Here is a 22,871-nt window from a genome sequence, read left to right as displayed (position 1 = left end):
TAACTGAATGCCACCAGGTTTTTTGTTTCTTCAACCATTTGCCCAACAAAGTTTAGATGATGACACTGAAGTATATTAAAAAAAAAAACATAACCAAATAAAGAGCCCTAATATTTCACTGAGAAACTATTCTCATTTACAAACCCCTTGAGCAGATTATGAAAGAGGAGATGGCAGCTTCTAATTTAACTCAGGCCTAGAGGACTCATTCTGTTTGCACCCCTGTGCACCACAAACCTGCAATTTTCTCTTTTCAATATTTGCACAAGAAGATGAGAAACTTGCACCCAGAGGAAAAAGGCACTTAAATTTTACTGAATTTGGCCCTACAACACACTGGCACTGAAAACACTTCACCATTAATGAAAGAGGCAGAAAAAGGCTTTAAAAAGGCACATTTCAGTGCAATGCAGATACAAGATAAGTGGAATTAGGAGGAGTTGCCAGGACATAAGAAATACTGAAAAGTATTTTGATCTGGTTAATAACATTAACAATACTTACAAAAAGACTGGCAAACTGATAAAACAGGGAAATATGGCAAATATCAGAGGCAGTTACAGCACTGTTGTTTTAAGTCAAATCGTTGACAGGTCCTTGACAGATAAGCCAAGGATAGACAGGATTTGCTGAAGGCCCTTCCATCCTTCAGTTGTACCTGCTTTCCCAGGGAGGATATTCTGGCAACTGAGTTCATAAATTCAAAAAAATAGTCAGAACAGCTTTTATATTTAACCTAAAACATGATTTCTTAAGTAATCCAATTGGGTTTCCATTCACACTCCCTATCACACTGTTCAACACAGACAAAAATCCTTCTTGAAGCTCACCATGAGAGGAACTACAATGAATAACAGCATCAGTGCTGACAACCACAGCCAAACACAGAACCTGTGAGGGCAAGGGATCTCAGCATCAACGCTTGTGCTGTCGGGCTCATGGAATCCCAGACTGCTTTGGTTTGGAGGGGACCTTGCAGATCATTTAGTTCCACTCCCCGGCCATGGGCTGGGACACCTTCCACAAGACCAAGGTGCTCCCATCCAGTCTAGCCTTGAACACTTCAGGGATGGAGCAGCCACCGCTTCTCTGGGCAACTTGTGCCAGGGCCTCTCCATCCTCACAGGGAAGAATTCTTCCCTGGTATCCAATCTAACCCTGTCCTCTATCAGTGAAACCATTCCCCCTTGTCCTGTCACTCCAGGGGCTGGAGTCACTTAGGTACTGGAAGGGGCTCTGAGGTCTCCTTGGAGCCTTCTCTTCTCCAGGCTGTACAACCCCAACTCCCTCCTCAGCAGAGCTGCTCCAGCCCTGGGAGCATCTTCCTGCCCTCCTCTGGACTCCCTCCAGCGTGAAAGTTCTTAAGTCATACTCTGGTACTGCTGCATGTTTTCCAAAGTTTGAGGATCCAAACTCCCTCACTGACTCCACAGATGCCTTCACGCAGCACAGTGAGAAGCTTGTCCATACCTCAGCTGCATTCCAAGTCCTGTTCCCATCATCTGCTGCAAAACCAGCCTCTGGCAGGCTCCAATCATCCTGGGCAACTTCCCTGCTGCAGCCAGCTCAGTGATGGAGCCACCTCAGGCACAAACCAAATCAGCTGCCTACAACCCACTGCAAACTGGGACAGAGCAAGGAGGTGGATCCCTGGGCACTGGGAAAGACTGAAACAGTGTTTATACTTCCTGGGAATAATCAATACGCTCTATGGTCTACACTAGGAGAAAAAATATGCTACAAAACATTACTTTTTTCAGGCATTCACTAATAAAATATGGTTAAATATAGTATAAAGCCACTCTGGGATGGAGGGGAATCTTCCACTTGAGCCTCCAGCCTGCAATTTCTCAATGCAACACATCCAAAATTTAGGAGGAACATGACCATGTTGCAGCATCTCCCCTTTCATTTAAACACTGCAGACAATCCCTAAGACAAAATAAATGAGGGAGGGAGAGAAGTATTTATTTATGCTTACAAAAAGCTGTTTGGCTGAAAATCCTATCTCCAAAGCCTGAGTTCTCCACAAAGCAGATTCTGCACTGCCAGCAACATGACGAATTTCTCCAAAGCCCTTAGAGCATGGCGAGAAAACCACAGGAAGCTGCTCAATAAAAATAAACTTCTTTTCATCTTACACTCTATATATTAATGTCAATTTCTCTTCCACTCCAGCTTCTGTTTCTCTTCTTTTCTCCCTCCCAGCACATAGCCTACTTGATTTATTAGCGCTAATTCATTAAAGAAAATTAATTTGGCATCTATTTCTCAGGATACTTTAGTCAGATTAGGATTCTATCATATTCTATCAAAAGCAAACAAAAATGTAAACACTGATCCTAAAGCAACCTGAAACCAACAAGATGCCTGAGAAGCTGAAAACGCCTCTAATGAAATTGCAGTCAAAAGAATAAATTCCACTTCAAGGAGGCTGCTACAATTCAAGAATTTAAATAGGTCCAATCCTGACGCATTTCCAAAGAAAATCCTTGCAGCTCTGCATACTTTGGAGAGCTTAATTTACCCAGAGAAATGGGTGAACCACCACTGCTCAGCCACTGGGTGACTGCGGCCTGCAAGTTTTTGCTTCAAAAGCAGCCAACTAAAACAGTATTTAAGCACACACACAGCATTTCCCTTTCCTGATGATAAGCTGGCACGAGGCAAACATCAGCAAGGAGAATTAGATTATTTCACACCAGTCTGAGATGATATATCAAATTTATGCCCTTTTTTTTTTTTAAGCCTTACCGCAGCACACACAGCCCAACAGCAATGTCTCACAGGGCACAAAAATGAACACCCCTGAATGAAAACAAACCTAGAAAAGATAAAACCCTTTGGCTTTCCCCTTATGTCACACAGGATGGCCTTCACCTTGCTCCCCAGGGAGCACCGGCTGCATCAGTGCCCACACTCAACTAATAAACTCGAGGCTTTGTGTCACTGGTGTGGAACAGGCAGGTATTGATACAGCACAAAAGCAGGAGCCAGGCGCTATCAGGGAATCCGCTGTCTCCGTTCGGTCCGGTTGCATTCCATATCTCCAGAATTACCTGACTGGAATTCTTAATTTGAGAGCCAGAAGACACTGCACGAATAAACAGAAATATGCTGCCTTTGCAAGTTTCACGTTATAAAGGCTGGATTTGCTTCCCGCCGCTGGTACGTCATTCATTAAGCACCTCATCAGCCGAGCGGCTACTAATTATTTCGATAAAAATGAAGCAGGAAAATGTTAAGGAAAGGGAAGGGAAAATCACCGCGGCTTCTGGAGCGAGCCAGAGTGATTCACGGCTCCCACACACAGAGATGACTTTCATTTGGAATTCACCTTCCCAGGCCTTTTGTTCGGGTTCTTCCCCCCTGCTCCGAGGAGCGCGGTGGGGCGCGGGCCCCGCACCGGCACCGGCACCGGGGCGGGGGGTCCCGGGGCGGGGATGCTCGGCGGGCGATGCCGCCGGGTAGGGAGATGTCGGCGGGCAGGAAGATACGGGCAGGAAGATACCGGCAGGCACATCCCACCTTTCCCCGGTCCTCCCGCCTCTCCTCGCCGCGCCTCCCCCCCCCCGCCGCCACCAGCTCCATCTTGGCCTCCGCCCGCGGCCCGGCCCCGCCGCGCTCACCTGCGGCCCGCGGGCGGGCGGGCGGGGGCCGCACAGCCCCGAGCGGGCGGGGGCGGCCCCGCGGGGCGGGGGCGGCTCTCGGGGGCCTCGCGCGGGGCCCGGTCGCGGCGGCGCGCGCGCTCCGTCCTCAGCGCCGGTGCCGCCGCCGCCGCCACCAGACACCGACCGGGAACCGGCCACGGGAGGGGGCGGCGCCGGCGCACTGCGCATGCGCGTCCCCGACACGCAGCGCCCCCGCCGCGCGCGCGCACGCGGCCGCAGCGCCGGGAGCGCGCGCGGGGGATCCCCATGGGAACGGAGGGGGCGGGAAAGGACGGGGGAAAAGCGGGAGAGAGCGCGGCAAAAACGGAGTTTCCCTGACCGGGAATCGAACCCGGGCCGCGGCGGTGAGAGCGCCGAATCCTAACCACTAGACCACCAGGGAGCGATACGGGTAAAGCTTCGCTCGTGGTATTTGACGCACTGCCTCTGCGGCCAGCAGAGACAGTGACACGGTAGGACCGGGGCTGCGGTACAGGGGGCGGGGGCTGCCGTCCCTCACGGGAGCCGGGACCGTGGCATTGGAACCGGGATCTGCAGTGGGTTTGGCGGCTGCGGCACAAGGATCGGTGAGGCCAGGGGCGGCAGCTCCCCGCAGGAGGGGGTGACCTTGGCACGGGAAGCGCTGGATCCGGGGCTGTGACACGGGGATCTGCGGGGTTGGGGACAGTGGGGGAGCACACGGAGCACCCCCAGGACATCACCCGTGTGCTGCAGGCCTGAGGGCTCACTGCCCTTCGGGCACTGTCACTCCCGCTGCCCGCACACCGAGCCCCAGCTTGGGCAGCACCTTCACCCCGGCCCCGTCCCGAGAATCCCATCCTGCCATCCCACCCAGCCCCACACCGGCCCCGTTCCGGGAATCCCACCCTGCCATCCCACCCAGCCCCACCCCGGCCCCGTTCCGGGAATCCCATCCTGCCATCCCACCCAGCCCCACCCCGGCCCCGTCCCGAGAATCCCACCCTGCCATCCCACCCAGCCCCACCCCGGCCCCGTCCCGAGAATCCCATCCTGCCATCTCACCCAGCCCCACACCGGCCCCTGCGGTCCTCAGGAGCTCAGTGCAGAGCCGGTTCCCTTCAATGAAAATGAGTGCTCATAATTAGAGCAAATGAGGTTTTTAAGCTCATGAGTCTGTTTTTCCCAGTTGCTCAAGTTTCCTGGCATTCCTGGCTGTTTCCTGGGAAACACGACTGTTTTTCAGTGTTAGGTAAAAGCACAGTTTCCATCCATGCAGTGCATCCTGGAGCAGGTGACGCTGGGGTGGTGACCTCAGGAACATGGTTCCAGTTATCCCTCCCATCACTCCAGCATGGCCCTGCTGCTGTGTGGCTTCTCCATGAGGTTCTGATGGCCTTTCCCGTCTGCTGCCTCTGACTCACATTTTAAAGAAATGAATGATGATGGATCCTATTTGCCAACAGAGTCATCACCATGAATCACACACCCACATCATCTCCTTGCTCCAGCTCCATCCCCAGCCCAGCTCCTGCACCTTTCCCTGTCCAAAACAGCAGCCACTTTTGGGGCTCCCCAGCACTGACCTTGGATCTTACACAGTCTGCACACAAGGAGAGATGCTGAGGGCACCCCAGCACCCACAGGGGTGCAGCAAGTGGGCCCAGGCTGGCAGCTTGGCTCTGGACACTGCCCACTCAGCTGGGATGAGCACAGGCTGCTGGAGTGGTTGTGCAACCCCTCTCAGACCATAAATCTCAAATTCCTTAAGAAACACTTGCTGTGGTTTAGGCTGAGGGTTGGGACATGGTGCCAGCAGGGAAAAGTGGCTCCTTCCTGCTTTTTGCAGTTACTCACTTTTCGATTCTGCTATTTATCTGCTTTGTGGGATGGAGCCATCTGCCCTCACCTCAGCCTGGGTGCTCCAGGATCAGGTCTCACACCAACCTGTCTGTCTTTAGCCCCACTTGGAGAGATGTAGTTTTACCTAACAAAGTGATGTAGGAAAAATACCCCCAACCTTCAAAACAAACACCCAAAGTCCACAAAACCAAAACCAAACCCTCATCACCAAGCAGATGTCCCAAGCTTCGCTGGGCATCCTTCCTCTGCAAACAGCATACTGAGGATCTCTGCTGGCCTCTCCACAACCTATTTGCCTGCTCTGTACTGCCCTTTTAAACTTGGAGACAGCAGCTCCCAGCTCCAGCCATCCATCCACAACTCCCCTGTGCCGTGGTGTTTGACTGCCAGAGCTCCCATGGAGGCGACTGACTCCCTCAGGTACCACTGCCAAGCCATGCCAGCACCACAGCTGCAGCTTTTCCACATTAGGAATTTCTCCAGCCTCAGCTCCCACTGCCAAGGTTACTGCTGGGACTGCAGCCCCACGCTCCCAGCTCAGGAAAAGGGCATGAGGAAGTTTGGAATTCACCTGCAGCACCAGCCATGGAGTTTGCAGCTCCCCAGCCCAGAGGAATCAGCTTGGGAACAGTGTCCAGTATCTTGGAAAGGAAACATGAGACTGTAAATATTATTTAGTACATTCCTTCATGAGAGAGCATCCACAGAACTGGGATAGGATGGAATATTTCACTTGCTTATTGCCTCAGGCTGCTGCAGGCAGTTGGTATTTACCTGAGGAGTTCATAACATCCACTCAAGAGAGGATTTCAGTGCTCTTAAAAGAAGTGAAAGACATTCACCCCATTTTTTCCCAAAGGAATTCTTTATTGACACGTTTCCTCAGTCTTTATCTTAAAGAGAAACAGTTCCATACCCAAGCTCCTGCAGTCCCCATTTCACTGGCTCTGTTCCTCACAGTTCCAGTCAAAGGAGAAGTGCCCATGAACGACACTCTACACTCCACCTATGGCCTAGTACATCTGCCCACAAACATCTCGTCCCACGTCCCCAGGTCTGCAGAGGGAGGGGAGCAGGGGTGGGGGAAATGGAGATTCACCAAATCAGTGTCAAAACTTGCTTCTCTAAAGGGTCAGAGGCAGTTCAGTCCCTCTGGGGTGATAAACCACTAAAACTACCCAGATATGTACATAAGTTTAAAGACCTGAGTAAGTCCCACTTCGCCTCTAAGGCACAGAATTGCTCACTCTAGGTATTTCTACGTGGAGGCACCTTGCCTAGAATAAGATCAGGCCTCTAGGAGAAAACTTGGAATTTGTCAGCTCCTGAGCAATGAAGTTGGACATCAAAAGAGCAAAACATCCAGTCCCTGGAGGGACTGGGTGAGCTCCATGACTCTCTGCCAGTTTTGTAAACTAAAATTAGAGCTGGGGCTTTCAACTGAGAAACCCATCCAGTCACAGCCAGATGTACCAGCTGGAGGAGCCCTTAGAGACCAGAGCAGAGTCCCTCCAATGGTATCCATATTCCAGCCTTCAGAAATTCCTCCTCCAAGAATGAAGGGATAAGCTGAGAAGGGAGAAGCAAGTTTCATACACTCGGGAAACAGAGTGCACCACTGAATTTAACACAAGAACTGGCTTTATAAACATGCTGCTATGACTGCATGATGCAAAACTCCAGTGCTCAACAACCAGCTTTAGAACCCTTGCAGTCTCCTCTACAGAAAATAAATCATAAACAAATAAAGCATAAGTGATGTAAGGCTTGCAATTCAGCTTCAGAGTCCAAGGGAGCATTGCCCTAATATGCAAAAGCTTTTTTTTTGTTTGTTTTTACGCTTTATTTCTTTAAAGTTCATTGCATTTAAAAATAAAGATTCTTAGTTTTGTTAAAGCTAGAGCATTAGTGTAACAACGAGGCAGCTGCTAAGTGAAGTTTACCTTTTAGGAGCCCAGAAAAAACCCCAACTGTTTACCCCATCTACCTGACAGCTCCAATGAGAGCCAGAGAAAACAGTAACAGGAGAAGCCTGGGAGCTCACAGAGTAACCCACACAGAGAACAGAGCCAGAAGCTGAAGCTAAGGTGCCCATGCACTTGGCTTCTCCAGTTACTGCCCTCCTCATGCTGCTCAGGGCCATGTATCTGCTCCAAGCCATGCCAGACAAGGGAAAATTGTTTTCATCCAGTGGCATTTCTGAGCTACTTTAAGGAAACTCCAGCTTACACGCTCTCCCAAAAGGACAGCAGTGATACATTTAATCTACAAACTTTAGTGTAAAATATTATTTGTGTACAAAACTTTGCATTCTCTTTATTTGACTTGGATCCAGCAGCAGTGTCTATGAATGAAGGATGGATCTCTCCAGACTGGCTCTCAGCCCCATCTTGGATCGGCATGTTGTTGCTGTGGTGAAGGTTTGGGAGGGAGGGAGGGGGCTCTTCCAGTTGTGCACAGCTGTGCAAAGCCACATCCAGGCCTAGAAGGGAGCGTTGTCTTGTGGAGGCTTGTCCCCAGCTCCAGAGGGGGAGTGGAGGCCGTCAGTGCTGTTTTCCCTGCTGCCCACCACTCGGGACTGGAAGGAGAAAAGAGAGTGAGGACAACAAGAAAGCAGCACTGGGAATACCAAGTCAATTCCCCCTTGTCAAGGTCACCTACTGTAGCCAAGACTTCACATATCTGAGAGGCCATTTGCCCGAATACTAGTCTACAAGAAAAACATTGCAGAAATTAAAGTTTCTGCACAAGGCTTCACACTCTGTGTTTACAAGACAAAGCAGACTGTTACCTTTATGGTCCCAACTCTATCTTCAAAGGACTTGAAGGTTGCAGAATTCCTTGAAGAAAGAAGAGGGGAGAAAAAAACAACAGATCAAGACAAGTTAACTCTTAACCATATCAAATGGGCACAGTGTGACTGGGCTCTGTGGCCATTCCCCTGCAGTGACACCATCACCCAGAACACTTCCAGCTCCTCACAGCCTTTGGCACAAATCTCTCAGGCACACTAAGCATGAACACCACATCCAAACTCCAAAGGAAAACATTTACACCACATGAATTCCCTCGAGTGCTCAAGCTAAAATGTTGAGGGAAACAAGTCCTAGTTTACTGGGGAATCAAGGCACATTTAAGTAGAGAAGAAAACAGCTCTTAGCTTTAAAAAAATTCCAACTAAAACCATTTTGTTTTAAATAATGGAAAGGAAAAACTGAGAAAGGTTTAAAACAAAGGCTTCATTTTCCTGTATCACATCCCATGGGGAGGAAGGGGAAGGGCCATGTACCCGCACCTATCAGCAGTTTTATTTCTACAGGGGTGATCATTTGCATCGTGAAATGCTCACAAAAATCACAGCTTAATAAATTAATCAGAGCATTTCATGTTTCTAGCAAAGAAAACCAGGTCAGTTGTTTGACAGCCCAACAAGCTGCTTCACTGGCGAAGGATTTCAGGGAGTGCTCTGTACTGAGCATCCAGACCAGGCAATTACTCATGGAGCTGCTCCCCCGGGCCAGGCTGCAGGAGCGCTGGGAGATGACTCGCCTCATCTCAGTTATTTTTGTTCCAAGGAATTGCTTTAGATTTTCAGCCATAAAACAACCTCTACTGATCTGGAAAGAGGATGAACAGAGAGAGTTCTGTGGGCTTGTCCAGCCCTGGCAGTCATTTCTCCTGCATGGAGATCACCAGCTACGGCACCGTGAGGAAAGGCCAAGGAGAGGTTCCCGTTAGGATTCACCTCAGTGTCAGCTAAGGCTGTGCCATACATTGTGGCAGAACTGTAATCCTGCCCTTCAGGGACCTCTAAAAGCTGCAAGCTTCAACCAGACTTTGGTACAGGTGCAACATTTCACTTAGTCCAAAAAAAGACAAGTGCTAGTGACCTTAAGAGATACAAAAAAACTCTTTAAATAGACAAACTGCAGGCCATGGTTAATCCATGCTTGGAGAGTGGCCTGCTCGAGAAAGGAGCTGGTTGTCCAAGTCAGAAGAAACCCCCCAGCAGTGATGGAGGCAGCTGTCCTCCCCCCAGCCCTACCCAGCAGACACAGGCTACATTACCTCATGGCTGGCATACTTATCGAGTGGCGGATGGAGTAGCTGCTGCTCGGAAGCATTCGGGACAAGGAGGAAAAAGTTAACAACAATTTGACACCGTGCAAAAAGCAGCCTGACCCCGGGTCTGAAGCACTCACTGTCCACACACAGGCTGCTGTGGACAACCCAAGTGCCCTATCTCTCCTTATTTAACAGCTGCAGCCCCAAATTTATTTTCCCAGACACAGGATAGCCAGTATATAACTGCAACTGTGATACAGAAGTCAATCCCAGGGCACTGGTTTGTGGTAGATTTCTCAATCTGTGTCAAAAGTTTAGGCAAGGCTTAAATAACCAGCTTCCCCTTTAAGGTCTGCAAGGGTCTGGCACAGAAACAAATGCTCTTTTAGAGCCTTGAAGAGTATCTTACCTAAGGGAATGTGAGATGGAGTGAGCCCTGGGAGAGGCCACGGGCAGCAGAGAGAAAAAGGAAGGAATGGTCAGAAACTTGCACAGAGCTAAACACCAAACGCAGGGACACAGTCACAGAATCATGGGACAGCAAAGTCAACTACCCAGGAGGAAGCCTCTCAAAATAAATCACAGGAGCAAGCAAAAAACTGCTTTTCATTAACACCAGAAAAGCTAAGATGTTTCTCAGAGAGCATTAACAGCACCTACATCAACTTAAACCTGGCTGGGGAGGGGAAGGAGTAGATGTGCAACAGAAAACCAAAACATTTTGCCTAACCCCATCCACATGTTTTTTTAAGCATTTTTTTCTGAAATTAAGGTTTTAGCAAGCACCAGCTATATTGGTAGAGATACCTCCTTCAACCATTTCCCCTTTTGGTCTCTCATACAAAGACAGCACTGCTCAGACTTCTGGTAAGGACTTGAGTAAGGGCAACCTGCAATGGATACCTGCACTTCATCTTGCCAAGCCTGCAAATCTCAAAGTTACAGTTCAGAGAACAAATGCACTGCAGGTTATTAAAGATAAGATTAAAGGCATCATGTTTACCCTGTAACTTGGTTGCCCATTTTTAAGATGGGATTTTGCAATGCAATCGCATCTCAGCAGTCTGAAACAACAGACTGAGGTTTCCTACTTCCATTAGGAAGATTACCAGGATGCTCTAGAAGAGCTGTGTTTTATTCCACTTAAATATAATTCTTCTGCAATAGGAAGCATCACGGCAAGTTGGATGTGAATACTTGGCAATGAATACAAGGGCTTTTCCTGACAGCCAGAGCAAAGATGTTGGGCTCTGTGGTTTCACTTCCCCATATATCCAAGTCATCTCTTTTTGCAGGGCAGATGCCTTGAAATGCTGCCTTTGCATGTGAAATAAATTAACTTTCTACTTACTCTTCCTTAAAGGAGAACAACACAGATAACACATCCATGCACCATGCTGCTCCATACAGAATACCACAAGCACTGGTTCCTTGCTCAGTATCTTGGCCTGGACCTAGTAGTAACCCTTTTCTTCCTTCCATAAGGATTGAAAATTTACATAAATTCCAGAATCTGCAAGCACTTTGGGTTCAGGCTGACATTTCATAATGAATTTGCTTGTAGCATTATGTACAGCAGCAAACTTTATCAGACACCATGAAGTGCACAGGTGGACACAAACCCACAAAGCAACAAAAAGAAAACACTTCCAATTTTGCAGTTTACTGGCATCAGTAAAAGGCAGGAACAGAATGTCTAAAAGCCAATTTACTTTTTAACTGTAGGTGGAGATAACAGAGACTTCTGAACAGGCCAAGATTTGAAAAAATCCCACCCACTAAGTACATTTCCTCCCCTCAGAGCAATCCAGTAGAGCATTAATGCAGCAAGCACACAGTTACAGCATTAACTTCCCAAGGTTACAATCCACACACCAAAATTATTTTGACCAGAATACAGCAAGTCTAAAGATTTAACATGCTACTTGTATTTAAAAACAATTCGGTCCAAGCATTTTTAATGGAATTAGGCCCACGCCCTTGGGGCATTGGAGGCTCTGTCCCATTCATCAGGTCTTCCTTGCATTTATCAACCGGTGAAGGCTGACTAAACAAGGAAATCCCCTCTGTTATCTCATCACCTCCAGTGCTGGAAAATAAACTCGCTTTACAAGTGAATTTATAGTGTAAGAAGGAAAAAACCAGAGTACAGTAATGGAGGTCAGTGTAGGCTACAAGGCCTGTAAGAGAGATTCTCTGGGAACAGAGATCATCCCACTGCTTCAGAGCAGTGATCACAGCAATACAACAGACTTCACTCCTCCTCAGCTCTGATCACATGTCAGAACACCAGAGTTCACCTGGCAAGGGTGAAGAGTGGGACAGCTCCTGCAAAACCTTATGCTCAGAGTTAAACCTTCTTCAGTATTAGAAATAGGAAGACTTGGATGCAGCACAGGAGACAGAAGTCTGTTTATATATGCAGAGAAAAACTAAAAGTCTTTGAAAAAAATCATTACTGTGTTCCCCCACAGGGCCACATATACAAATCCTGCTGAAATAACTTTGGCAGGGATTCCCAAATGATAAAACAGAAGCTGCCTGTATTTCACAACACCTCACCCGAGGTATTAGCTATAAAAAGGAATGCAGATGTTGAAGCTGAGAAAAACCATTGCTGCAGAGGCCTGGCTTGTGCCTGGGCCAGCTGATTATGTGGCCAGTTGTGACAGTGACTGTGCCAGGCCAGCTCTGCCATCAGGAAAGCACCCCAGTATCCCCTCCCTCCATCACCTGCTCCTGGGATGGCACAAGCATTTCAGCAGCTGCACGACCTGCATTCTCCCAGCTCAGAAACAACAGGCAGGACCAAGCCTGTCAAAACAGCTTCTGCCTGTGGCAACCCCAGTTCAGGAGTTCCCCGTATGGTCACAAAAAAAGCACAGTTCCCATTCCTTTGCTGCAATAGCCCAGCCAGACTGCAGAAACCAGGCCCCAAGTTCATTTATCAGTTTGGCAAAATGTGTTCCCACCACATCTTGTGCCAGCATTTGCTGTGATTACATGAAAGTCTCTTTTTCCATCACACTAGGGAGTTTCCAGGAGAGCAAAGTTACAACTTGAATGCTGGAAAGGGTAGGAAGCCAGCTAGTCCTCTGCCAAATTCAGAGCTGTGAGCTTCTGAAAACACCAGAAATACCCTCCAGGAACACAGTAACTAACTCACTGAGGACAGAACCAGAATAAATCAGTACTATGTGATCAGAGGCCAACAAGTTCTTACCACTCGGATACTCCCAGCCACAGTGGAATAGGAAATTCCCTACAAAGAATGACAGCTACCCATTCAATCAAGGTCTGAGATAGCATGTTAAATACAAGCTCTAAAAATTCCTCCTTAGTAACCCAGACAGGCTGTACATCCAGAATTAGTTCTCAAATCCAAGAAAAATGTGGGCAACAGATTATGCATGAAAAATGTGGATGTTACCATCAGTGGAAAATAAATACTTAGCTTAAAGTTCTGTAGAAATCTTTAGCTTAAATCTTTAAGTTTACCTGAGGAGCAGGTAAATCACCAATTCTAACCTTGGGCTTTGTGCAGCTGAAAATCTTACAGAGCAAGAACATCAGCCAGGAGAACCTGTCCCTCTTGCCAGTTTGGAAAGGTTGCAATCTGCAATTATTTCAGTGGTCATCTACTTAAGGAATGGAGATAAGCCCAACCACAGAAAAAAAATTTAATGTTGTCATTATCTTCTGAATCAATTGATATTTTCCAACCAACATGACATAACTGTGCCTGGAAGACATGCTGCCCTTCTCATGGAATGTCAGCACCCAGGGCTTGAAACCACATGGAATGCAGCAAACAGACTTTTCCCTTTTTGTTTTTAATCATAACAGAGCACAGGAGGGATGACCCTTCTCTAATCCAAAGCAGTTACACTGAGAATACACACCTCTATAATCCAGTGAGAAATGGAAAAGGGAAATTTAAATTCTAATTTCTTACATATGATATAAAAGCTGCAGTGAATGTGCATGACGGTAAAAGGGGAAAAGCTGCTAAAAATGTTTGGTCGGTTATCCTAAACCAAACTTAAATGCCTTAGAACAGGCTTATCCCCTCAGTAAGTCTTCAATAAGAGTTTAATCCATCCTAAACTACAATGCACAGGGCCACACAGAAGGTGGCAGTCCATCAACAGCAATGTGCTGCCAACTAAGCAGAAAAATGGAAGAAAGCCTAGTTATTGTCTAAAGTCCCATTCCTGTTTGAAACCAAGATCAAAGCCCCGGAGTGCAAAGCAGAAATCTTACCTCATGTCACCAAGCTTCCTGCTGATAACAGAACCTACATTGGAAAGGGCTGCTGAAGTCTTCTGTCCTGCCTGGGAAAGGGTTTCCTGGGTCTTCTTGTAACTACATGGAAAAAAAATCATAAATTGAACAAACAAGTTGGATCCAAAAGTGTCCCCCTCATTTTGAAAAAGGATCCCATATTAAAGGAAAGAAGCTGGGTTAGTGAGCTGCACTGACTTCACTGAAAGAGCCACTTCCAGATTTACATATGTTCAAATACTTGAAGTTTTACAAAAGCAGCAAGTGCAGGACTAATTTTTCCATACGCTCACCTTATACTTTCGACCATATATTCTTAAATCTAACAAATATTTGCTAAAAACCAAAGCAAAACCAATTTTTCACATGGAAGCTCTAACACCTCAGCACTGTAGCCTAATTGCTCTGCAACCATCTTTTCATGTCCTGGAGGAAATAAATCCAGGAACCTATTCCATACTATCCTTTCAGCCTTGAAGAAGCCCTCTAGCACTTGTGGACTTATGTTTTGGAGGAAAGAGGCAAGAAGGAAGACCATCATCACCATACAGTAAAGAAATGCAAGAATCAGCATTAGCTCTACAGCAGCAGTTTAGAAATAAATTAGTAGAGAAGTTTCCTATCAGTTACCATTAACCACAATAGGTAAAAAGTCTAACAGCTTTTATTTATCAGGTGATTATTTGAGTTTATACCTGAGCTGGAGAAACTGGAGAATCTTTGTTTCCTCCAGATGCTCCTCTCAGGAACAAAGAATCTTTGTGTCACTTTCATTAATTCATTCTCTCTAAACTGTTCTACAGTTGATAATTAACATCTAGATTTATGTCATTCTTCAGACTACAAAGAAAAGACTCAGGCTGGAAAACAAGTTAAACATTTTAAACTTTTCTTATTCCAAATATTTCAGCTTGAGATTATTTTTTGCCTGATGAGGACATTTAGGAGAAGGGCATTATAAACAGCCTAATGTTCTGTCATGCCTGAGCTCCCCTGGCTACAAACACCATGGTGACAGATGACTTACTCACATCTCTTTCTCTCCAGGCAGAAGTGCATGGACAGCACTACAGCACCAGAACTGGATTTGAGCAATTCCAATTACAACATGTTGGTTTGTTGGTTTTTTGGGGGTTTTTTTTGGGTTTTTTTTTAATGCCACAGCCAAGCATTTCTGAATCACAAATACACACAAGACTCAAGCAGAACAGGGCAAAACTGCATCAGCTTTTCTTTCCTTCTTCCTGCTTCTCAGAGAGAATTCCTGTATCTCCTATAATTCCTATAATTCCATTTTTCAGACCAATTCTTCTTGAAGTCAACAGCTCCAGAAGAACCTGAGCATACCCCAACAGCAAGGCCTCAACATTGCCTCTGCACAACACAATTTCTGCACCTCAGCACAATTTAGGAGTGAACTGATCAGCACCAAGGCTGCTGGATGACATACAAGGATTGCCTTCCTATTCTTATTACACCACTGCGTTTGAGGAGGATCTCAAGCCCTGCCTTCAGCAGCCAGGCTCCTCCCTGGCTGAGCCCTGCCATGGTTTGATTTACAGCTGCCTAATAAATATTGAAAACCTCGTGCTCACCAAAGTCTGCAGTGCTGACTCTAGGTCTGCTTGGCACTCAGAACTCAGCACTGAGGAATGGTTTGCAGCCTCAAAAGACACCATCATGCCATTCATACTGCAAAATTCCAGGTATTATGCCCAGCTCCAGCAGGCCAGAGATTTTCCAATCGTGTTTTCCACGCCTGAGAGCAGAATTTTTAATATAACCAAAGAACAAGCACTTGGGTGCTGCTGCTTCTGCCTGAGTGTGCTCCTTCCTCCAGCACAGCTGCTTGTGCTGGCATAGCAATCTAAATCAAGGAAACGATCTGGATTAAATGTAAACTTGGAAGCACAAAAAAAGCAGCAGCTGGATCAGATGGCCAGCCTGGTCCTGCATGCACAGCTCCTGTACACACCTCTCTGCTGCCAGGCAGGAGGCAGAGCCAGGGAAGCACAGGGAAATGAGCAGCTCTGTAACCCAGAACTGCCACCAGGCACACATGTGCAGCTGCAGCTGTGACAGCAAAGGATCGGCTTATAAAGGCTCTAATGCAACTTAACTACACAAAGCCCTGACCTAGAAGTTGCAACTCTTCTCCTGCAAGTGCCACAGCCTGGTTTTCCATGGGTGTAAATTCACAAGCACTCACTTTCTTCCCTTAGCCCCAGCACAAAGCACAATGGAATAATCCAAATCTGGGAGTAATAAATAGAAGCTCTGGCTAATACCCCACTTTACTCACAAGCAATTGGCTGCAGCAGAAGTCGCAGAGATGATCTCTGCCCTGTGCTGTTCATCCTGTGGTATTCAAACATTTCACTGTACTCCTCTCCTATAAACCCTGACAGGAAGGAGTGAAATCTGCACCCTCAAATCCTCCTCTATGCATTAACACCAGCTTCCTCTCTTACTTGCTTTCATCCAGCAATCACCATTGGAGTTGTCTGGCTAATGACACAAACTGTGTTAAATCACCTCAAATTCTGGTTACAATGAAACTGGATCTAGGAACAGACTGGGGTGGGTTTTGCCTGTTCATGTACTGCTTGCAGAGGGAAAGTCTGTGGCCAGGAATGGCAAACACTGGGAAATTCCACAGCACACAAAAGCACCGTAAGGTCAGGAGTCAGGTCCATTCCCAGTTCACTCAAGAGCCTTGTTAGTTACAGAGCAGAGCAGCACTGAAACAGGAAAGACAATTTATTTGCATAAAAACCCCCAAAGAAGATTAATAAAACCACACCCTTGGACTTCTTGAACTTGCCTTTTTGCACTCACTAAACTTTAAAGATGTAGAAACTCTGATTAATTTCTGAAAATGTTACTGGAATCTTTCAATCTCTCTCACGTCCCTGTTTCAGTCTCTACCTTGCCAGCACCAATTGTCACTCTGTCCAGTGCCAAAGCAAGCAGGAAAGCCAAGGTGCCACAGCTCTTCAGGCCCTAAGTGCTCCACAAAAGCACATTTCCGCCACACTTCTGGTGCTTATGAAGTACAAGGAAACAGATACAACCAGAAGTTTTCTACTCTAGCAGGCACACCCAGGGAGGGACTCTGAACTCCCCTGGAGTCAGCCACAGTCAGCAAGCACAAAAACGAAGGTCATTCTACTTGGCAAGTGAAATGGTGACAGTTTACAGCTTTTTAATCTAGAAAACACAGTTGAAAGTAGACCTGCATACTTCAAAGTTTTTTCTGCTACTCCTACACTTTATCTCTGCTCCTCTTTCACCCATGTTAGGAAGAAAGCCGTGCATTCACACATGCTGCTGATAACCAGACAGCTCCAAGGACTGCATTTTATACCCACTCCAGAGAACAGGAAAAGCTGGCTCACATCTAAAACCTACCTCCCCAGTTTAAATCAGCTCAGAAAATAATGACAAAACCTACCTGCACCCACTCCAGCACTGTAAGGGATTGCCCTACATACATACAAGAAGGAAAAAGGCCAACTTCTATAATATCCCTCCATAATTTAGTCCAGATGAGAATTTAATTTCAGGCATTTAGTAAGAGACGTCTAAGAGAGATTTACATTCAACAACTGGAGTAGAACAGCTGTCAGGTTTAAGCTGTTTGAGTCTATTTGTGGCCCTAACATGAGAAGAAGCTGCCCTGGACACTACAGCTCTATTCTCATCAGATACCACAGCAGAAAGCAAAGCTCCTGCTCCTTGCAAAGCACGTTGGGGTAACAAGAAAGTCAGTCTGGCTATCCCACAGCTTCTCAGCTGAAGGTGTAACATGTAGCACACAGGTCTCAGCTACCCAGGGGTTTCAGCCAGTTCCTGAGACCAGGCAGGCATTTATAGAGTATCACTTGGAAAACGGCCTGAGGAAAAGCACCCTCTCCCAGCAGAGGTATTTATTGGGTTAAAAAAGTTGAAAGCTAGGAAAGATAAATGTCCAGGTAGATCTGGTGAAAGCAGAGGACTGGGAGCAGAGGCACAGCACAGTTAGTGGCAGCAGACTGGCAGAGGAAAGCATTTGTTAAGGCTGAAGATTAAGACACTCACGCTTCTGATTGAGTTAATTTTTCATTCCAGTCCTCCAGTGTGCTGCTGGCTGAAAGATATCTACAAACACAACTGAGGTTAGAGACAGCTCCAAGATTCACTACAGATGCTTCTTCTGACACTTTCCACGTTATTAGTGACTCTTTACACTTACAGTATCAGAGGCTTTATTTCTCTGACAACATCTTCAGCCTCTCTGGTACAGCCAGAAGGAAAAGAACTGTTTGAGAGGCAGGGAGACACCTAAGCCCCAGTTTCTTTTGTTTAAGCATGTTCAAACACTGAGCACAAAGAAACAAAGCCTGCAGTTTAAAAGCTGTCAGGAAATGAAAAACTTTGCACCTTCTGCTCCCTTCCTACATGCTCTGTTGCTGGTCTGTATTAAAAACACAGAGCAGTGAACTGATCATAAGGCCAAAACAAATCAAACTGCCACACCTAAAGATGTATTTTACCAATACAGCAGGAACCAGACAAACAATTAAATTGTGTTTTTCTGATCTTTAAAAATCATGTTTCTCTGTACAAAAACAGTGCCTTAAGGGCTGTGACAACCAACTCTGGAGGTACAGAACACACACACTACAGAAGGTGGCTGCTCCCACCTCAGACAGAACACAGAGGTGCTCAAAGGAGGGGACTTATCACCCAGAATTCACTTGCCCCAATTAGATCAGTGCCACCTTGCCTAATGATGTGATGCTCCCAATTCACATGTTCCTCTTAGCTAAATAATCTCCTTCAACACAAGACAAAAGGAGAGAAACTTCAGCACAGAAAGCACTCAAGGGCTCCTTAAGTTCAGCTATGCAGCAGGAATCAATGATTCGTATCTAATATCAGTAGAGCTCTAATATAATTAAAGAGATAAATAAAATAATATACTTTATTCCAGAAGCAAAAGTAGCCAGATGATCTTTGTCTGCATTTGTCACCTGCCTGGATACACAGCAAAGATTAAAATTCATGGATTTCTAGTGCTGACACTGGGAAAAGGGTCACACACCAATGCAGCAGGTGCAGAAGCTCATGAACACACTGGCAATTGCACAGCCCCTAATTCCAGCTACCAGGAAGCACCTCCAGCCACTTCTCTCCCAGGTGGCCATACAGAAAAGCAGCAGTCAAACTGATTCCTACCACATTCATGATGAGAAACAATTTCACAGTAGAGTTCACTAATAAGGCTCCTGAAACAACAGACTAATCTACCAATTACCAACTGAAGGGAAATTTTGGTCAAATTTTTGTCCCCTCTTTTTTTTTTTTTTTTTTTCATACAAAATGTGGTCTGGTAACTGATTGGAATTTTTCTTCTGCAATTGCAAGACCATGACAGAGATGATGGCAGTAACATTTACTCATCTCCTCTGCAACTGAGGGATGTTTCTAGCTGGAAGCCAGGCATGCTGGAAGTAACAATCCTGCTTCACCCTGCCTCCAGCTCCCAAGCAAGCCCTGATGCCTGGGAGAACAAGGAGCAGCACAAATCAGGGAAGGCAGCAAGGAACAAGGAGGAGATGCTGAGGAGCCCGAGGCACTCACAAGTCAGACTGTGTCACTTTGTCATTCCACTCTCCGAGTTTCTCAGATGTTTTCACATAACTAGAAACAGAAAGTGTTAATGAATATAACTTTAATATTCATTTTTAGAAGACAATGACACAGATTCCAGTGACAAAGGAATAACAGAAATGGGGCAGGGACAGAGGAGGGAAGATGAGGAAAAGGAAAGAATAAACAGTAAGATGAACAGCTCAACAATCTGCCCTGCAGTATCAGTGTCATCAACTCCAAACTCCAGTTAAGTTACAGGAGACTTTTTAGCCTGAATGATGTCCATGAGCACCCAGAGTCCCTGACACCCAGTACAGGGACAAACTTACCTCAGGGACCCTCCTCTTGGCACTGTCAAGCACAGCAGGGACCATACCCTTAATGCCTGTTCAGGAACAGTCTCACTTCACATATTTAGGACAAGATAACTCTGGTGAAGCACACCAATATCACAGATTTTTTTCCTACGAAGTGCAGGCTTTTAATTCAAGCTATATGACCCAGGGAATGCGTCTGAACTGGCACAAGCTGTGAAACTGCTTGCACTTCTCTTTGAGGCTGAGCTCAGAACAAGGCCTGTGCCTCAAAAAACGAGCAGAAATGGGAAAACTGAACTAGTAAATGTGATCCAGATCTCTAACACCACGGCAAAGAGCAGCCGGCAACAATTTATCCTGATCATGGATATGGAAATCCAGCTTATGCAGACATCAAAAAGATTTTTTAAGGTGTCTTTTAGTCCATAAACCCATCAGAAGAGAAACCTCCAGCCACTCAAAAGAGCTCTGGAATACCCTGCTGGGAAGTGTCACACAGAGTCCCAGTTAAGCACAGGTGTGTCACAAGCAACACTTACGCGTTGGAGACTTGGACATCGTGCCAGCTTTTGGACAGGTTTTGCTTTAACCCATCCAAGGGAGTCAGACCCAGCTTCCTCTTCAGCTCTCCACAGTGCCTCTCTTTGGCAGCCAGAACTTGTCTGAGAGTACCAATTTCTTCTTCAACCTTAGAGAAAGGCAGAGGTTTGTCTCAAATCGCAGCTCAGTTAGAAACTGTATATTAAAACAGATTTTTACATCCATTGAAACTAGCAACATTTCATTAACATTAATTTTAAAAATTGGGAAGAACATCAAATAAATTATTCAACTCAACATGAACTGTGTTGGAATGGGAGGCCACTCAGACTTCACCTCTATACAAGTCACTGGACTGGTGACTTAGTAACACTGAGATGAACAGAACCCATTCCTTGTATTGTAATTTCAACAGTAAACACCATTCAGTCGCCAAACCTTATTAACTAAGATTTTATCTTATGTTTCTTTTCCTCTGATGTCTTTAAAGCAAAGAGTTTTTCCCCAGAGATCTTTCTTTCAACACTTTCAAAGCACTCTGGAGCTGTTTCCAGGCAGAGTGGGTTCATTTCTACCTTAGCTGCAGCTCACCAAGCCCTGCGTGAGCACCCAGAGCAGCAAAGTCCTCCCCTACCACAACCTGCAAGTCAAAGAAGCACCACAAGATTCTCACATGAAGAAAAGGACCACAGAGAAACAGCTGCAATTATCTTCAGCCACGTTTCAGACAGAAATGATAACCTGACCTTTAAACCCCAAAAGGTGATCAAACTTTAGGATGTTACATTGCAAACCCTCAGCTCTTTGAAAGGATATAGGCACCAAAACCAGTTGCATGTAAAATGTAATAAATATTTAAGAGAAAAAGGTAGGAAAAAAAGCTCATTATGTGTTCCAATGTTTCCATTTCCTAAGGAAAAATGGCTTTTTTTCACTTAGCATTTGCCTGAAGTGTTTTCTGGCTTCACATGGAACTAAAACCCTACACTGACCTCATGGCATCAAAAGCCACTTATTTCCTTAAGAGCTCTAAATTAGGCTGTTCTGGGAAAGAGCAAACAACACACCACCGCTTTTGAAGTATCTGCCAGCTTTGTGCATTTGAACAATTACCTCGGAGACCCAAAGGTAAGGCTGCAAAATAAAAAAAATAAAAAAAATAAAAAAAAAAATAAAAAAAAACCACCCAGTGCTGTCCCTGTGGCTCCTGTTTGCTGCTCCCCAGCAGAACACAGCCGCACAGGCCGCCCCAGCGAGCCCCCTCACCTTGGCGAGCTCGGCCCTCAGCTCCTCTTCCTCGGCCAGAGTCAATCCCTCGGGCGCGGCGCCCCGGGCCGCGTTATCCACGGGAACATCGGTCATGGCATCCGCCAGCAGACCTTTGTTGGGAGAGTTAAGGTTGATATCTGTCGCAGACAAGGAGCAGAGGGCACGGAATAAGCAAGCGGCAGGCGAGGCGCGTTATGCAAAGCAGGGCGGGGGGCGGCGGAGCTGCGGGGAGGGGACGGGAACGGGAACAGGAACGGAAACCCCCGCCGGAGTTTCCTCCACGAGCATCCATCGGCACCGGCAGCAGCACCGGGAATTCATTCCAAGGCCTTACAGCTCCCGTGCCCGGCATTGTGGGTGGGGACGGCGCCCGGTGAGGGAAGCGGTGCTGAGACCCCCGGGGCCGCTCCCCACCCGCGGGGCCGCGCCCCCCATCACGGCAGCGGCAGCTCCCGCACCGCCGTGCCCGGGCTGCCCCGTGCCCGGCACGCCCCGCCACAGACCCCGCCAGGCCCGGAGCACCGGCCCGTACCCTGGTTCGCGCTCTCCATGGCGGCGCCCCGGGCCCGTCCAGCCGCCGCCGCCGCCGCCGGTGACGCGCTCAGCGCGCGCCGCCCGCCCGTTCCGGGGAGGGTCGCGGGCACGGCGCGTCACGCCGCGTCGCCACGGTGACGGTGACACGTGTGTCACTGCCCCGCCACCGGACACGGCCGTGACGTCATGGGGGGGCAGCGCGGCCGGGCGGGGCCGGGCGGTGCCGGGCGGTGCCGTGAGCGCGGCCCGAGGGCAGGGGGCAGCACCGGCACGGGGCACCGGGACGGCGGGCACGGCCCCACACACCGGGAGGCACCGGCACCGGGCACCGGAACGGCGGGCACGGCCCGACACACCGGGCGGCACCGGCACCGGGCACGGCCCGACACACCGGGCAGCACCGGCACCGGGACGGCGGGCACGGCCCCACACACCGGGCAGCACCGGCACCGGGCACCGGGACGGCGGGCACGGCCCCACACACCGGGCAGCACCGGCACCGGGCACCGGAACCGGGCACGGCCCGACACACGGGGCGGCACCGGCACCGGGCACGGCCCGACACACCGGGCAGCACCGGCACCGGACACCGGGACGGCGGGCACGGCCCGACACACCGGGCGGCACCGGCACCGGGCACGGCCCGACACACCGGGTGGCACCGGCACCGGGCACGGCCCGACACACCGGGCGGCACCGGCACGGGGCACCGGGGAATTCCCTGCCCTGCTCT

General features: G+C 47.9%; 2 protein-coding genes and 1 non-coding gene across 17 annotated transcripts in view; all 3 read right to left on the bottom strand.

Moving 5' to 3' along the window:
• The window catches only part of DNAJC5 (DnaJ heat shock protein family (Hsp40) member C5), a 29,859-nt gene extending 26,078 nt beyond the window's left edge, over window positions 1–3,781 (bottom strand). The window contains exon 1 of one of the 2 annotated variants that reach the window (XM_030288931.4): window positions 3,630–3,781. The gene's annotated coding sequence lies outside the window, so the exon portion shown is untranslated. The remainder of the gene's footprint in view (window positions 1–3,629) is intronic. The other variant, XM_072916900.1, reaches the window with a different exon arrangement.
• A 200-nt stretch (window positions 3,782–3,981) lies between these two features.
• TRNAE-CUC (transfer RNA glutamic acid (anticodon CUC)) lies at window positions 3,982–4,053 on the bottom strand. Its single transcript has one exon. It is a non-coding gene; the product is annotated as a tRNA-Glu (tRNA).
• A 2,285-nt stretch (window positions 4,054–6,338) lies between these two features.
• TPD52L2 (TPD52 like 2) lies at window positions 6,339–22,292 on the bottom strand. 14 transcript variants are annotated; one of them, XM_030288920.4, is made up of 11 exons: window positions 22,137–22,292; window positions 21,602–21,741; window positions 20,335–20,483; window positions 19,467–19,526; window positions 17,922–17,981; window positions 13,821–13,922; window positions 9,967–9,993; window positions 9,561–9,602; window positions 8,284–8,332; window positions 8,154–8,202; window positions 7,914–8,070 (listed from the first exon to the last, which is right to left on the bottom strand). In XM_030288920.4, exons 1-10 carry the CDS (start codon window positions 22,153–22,155, stop codon window positions 8,167–8,169), a joined length of 684 nt encoding a protein of 227 aa, XP_030144780.1. In that variant the 5' UTR covers window positions 22,156–22,292; the 3' UTR covers window positions 7,914–8,070; window positions 8,154–8,166. The 14 variants fall into 14 exon arrangements, with proteins under 14 accessions (XP_072773072.1, XP_072773073.1, XP_004177105.1 ...); XM_072916971.1 differs by lacking the exon at window positions 17,922–17,981 and having other exon boundaries at window positions 6,339–8,070; XM_072916972.1 differs by lacking the exon at window positions 17,922–17,981 and having other exon boundaries at window positions 6,339–8,070; window positions 21,602–21,714.
• Window positions 22,293–22,871: the final 579 nt, after the last annotated feature.

This window comes from Taeniopygia guttata, chromosome 20 (genome assembly GCF_048771995.1).
Source record: "Taeniopygia guttata chromosome 20, bTaeGut7.mat, whole genome shotgun sequence".
NCBI classification, from domain to species: Eukaryota; Metazoa; Chordata; class Aves; order Passeriformes; family Estrildidae; genus Taeniopygia; species Taeniopygia guttata.
Note: the sequence above shows the minus strand (reverse complement) of the source record. Positions and strands in the feature narration are given on the sequence as shown.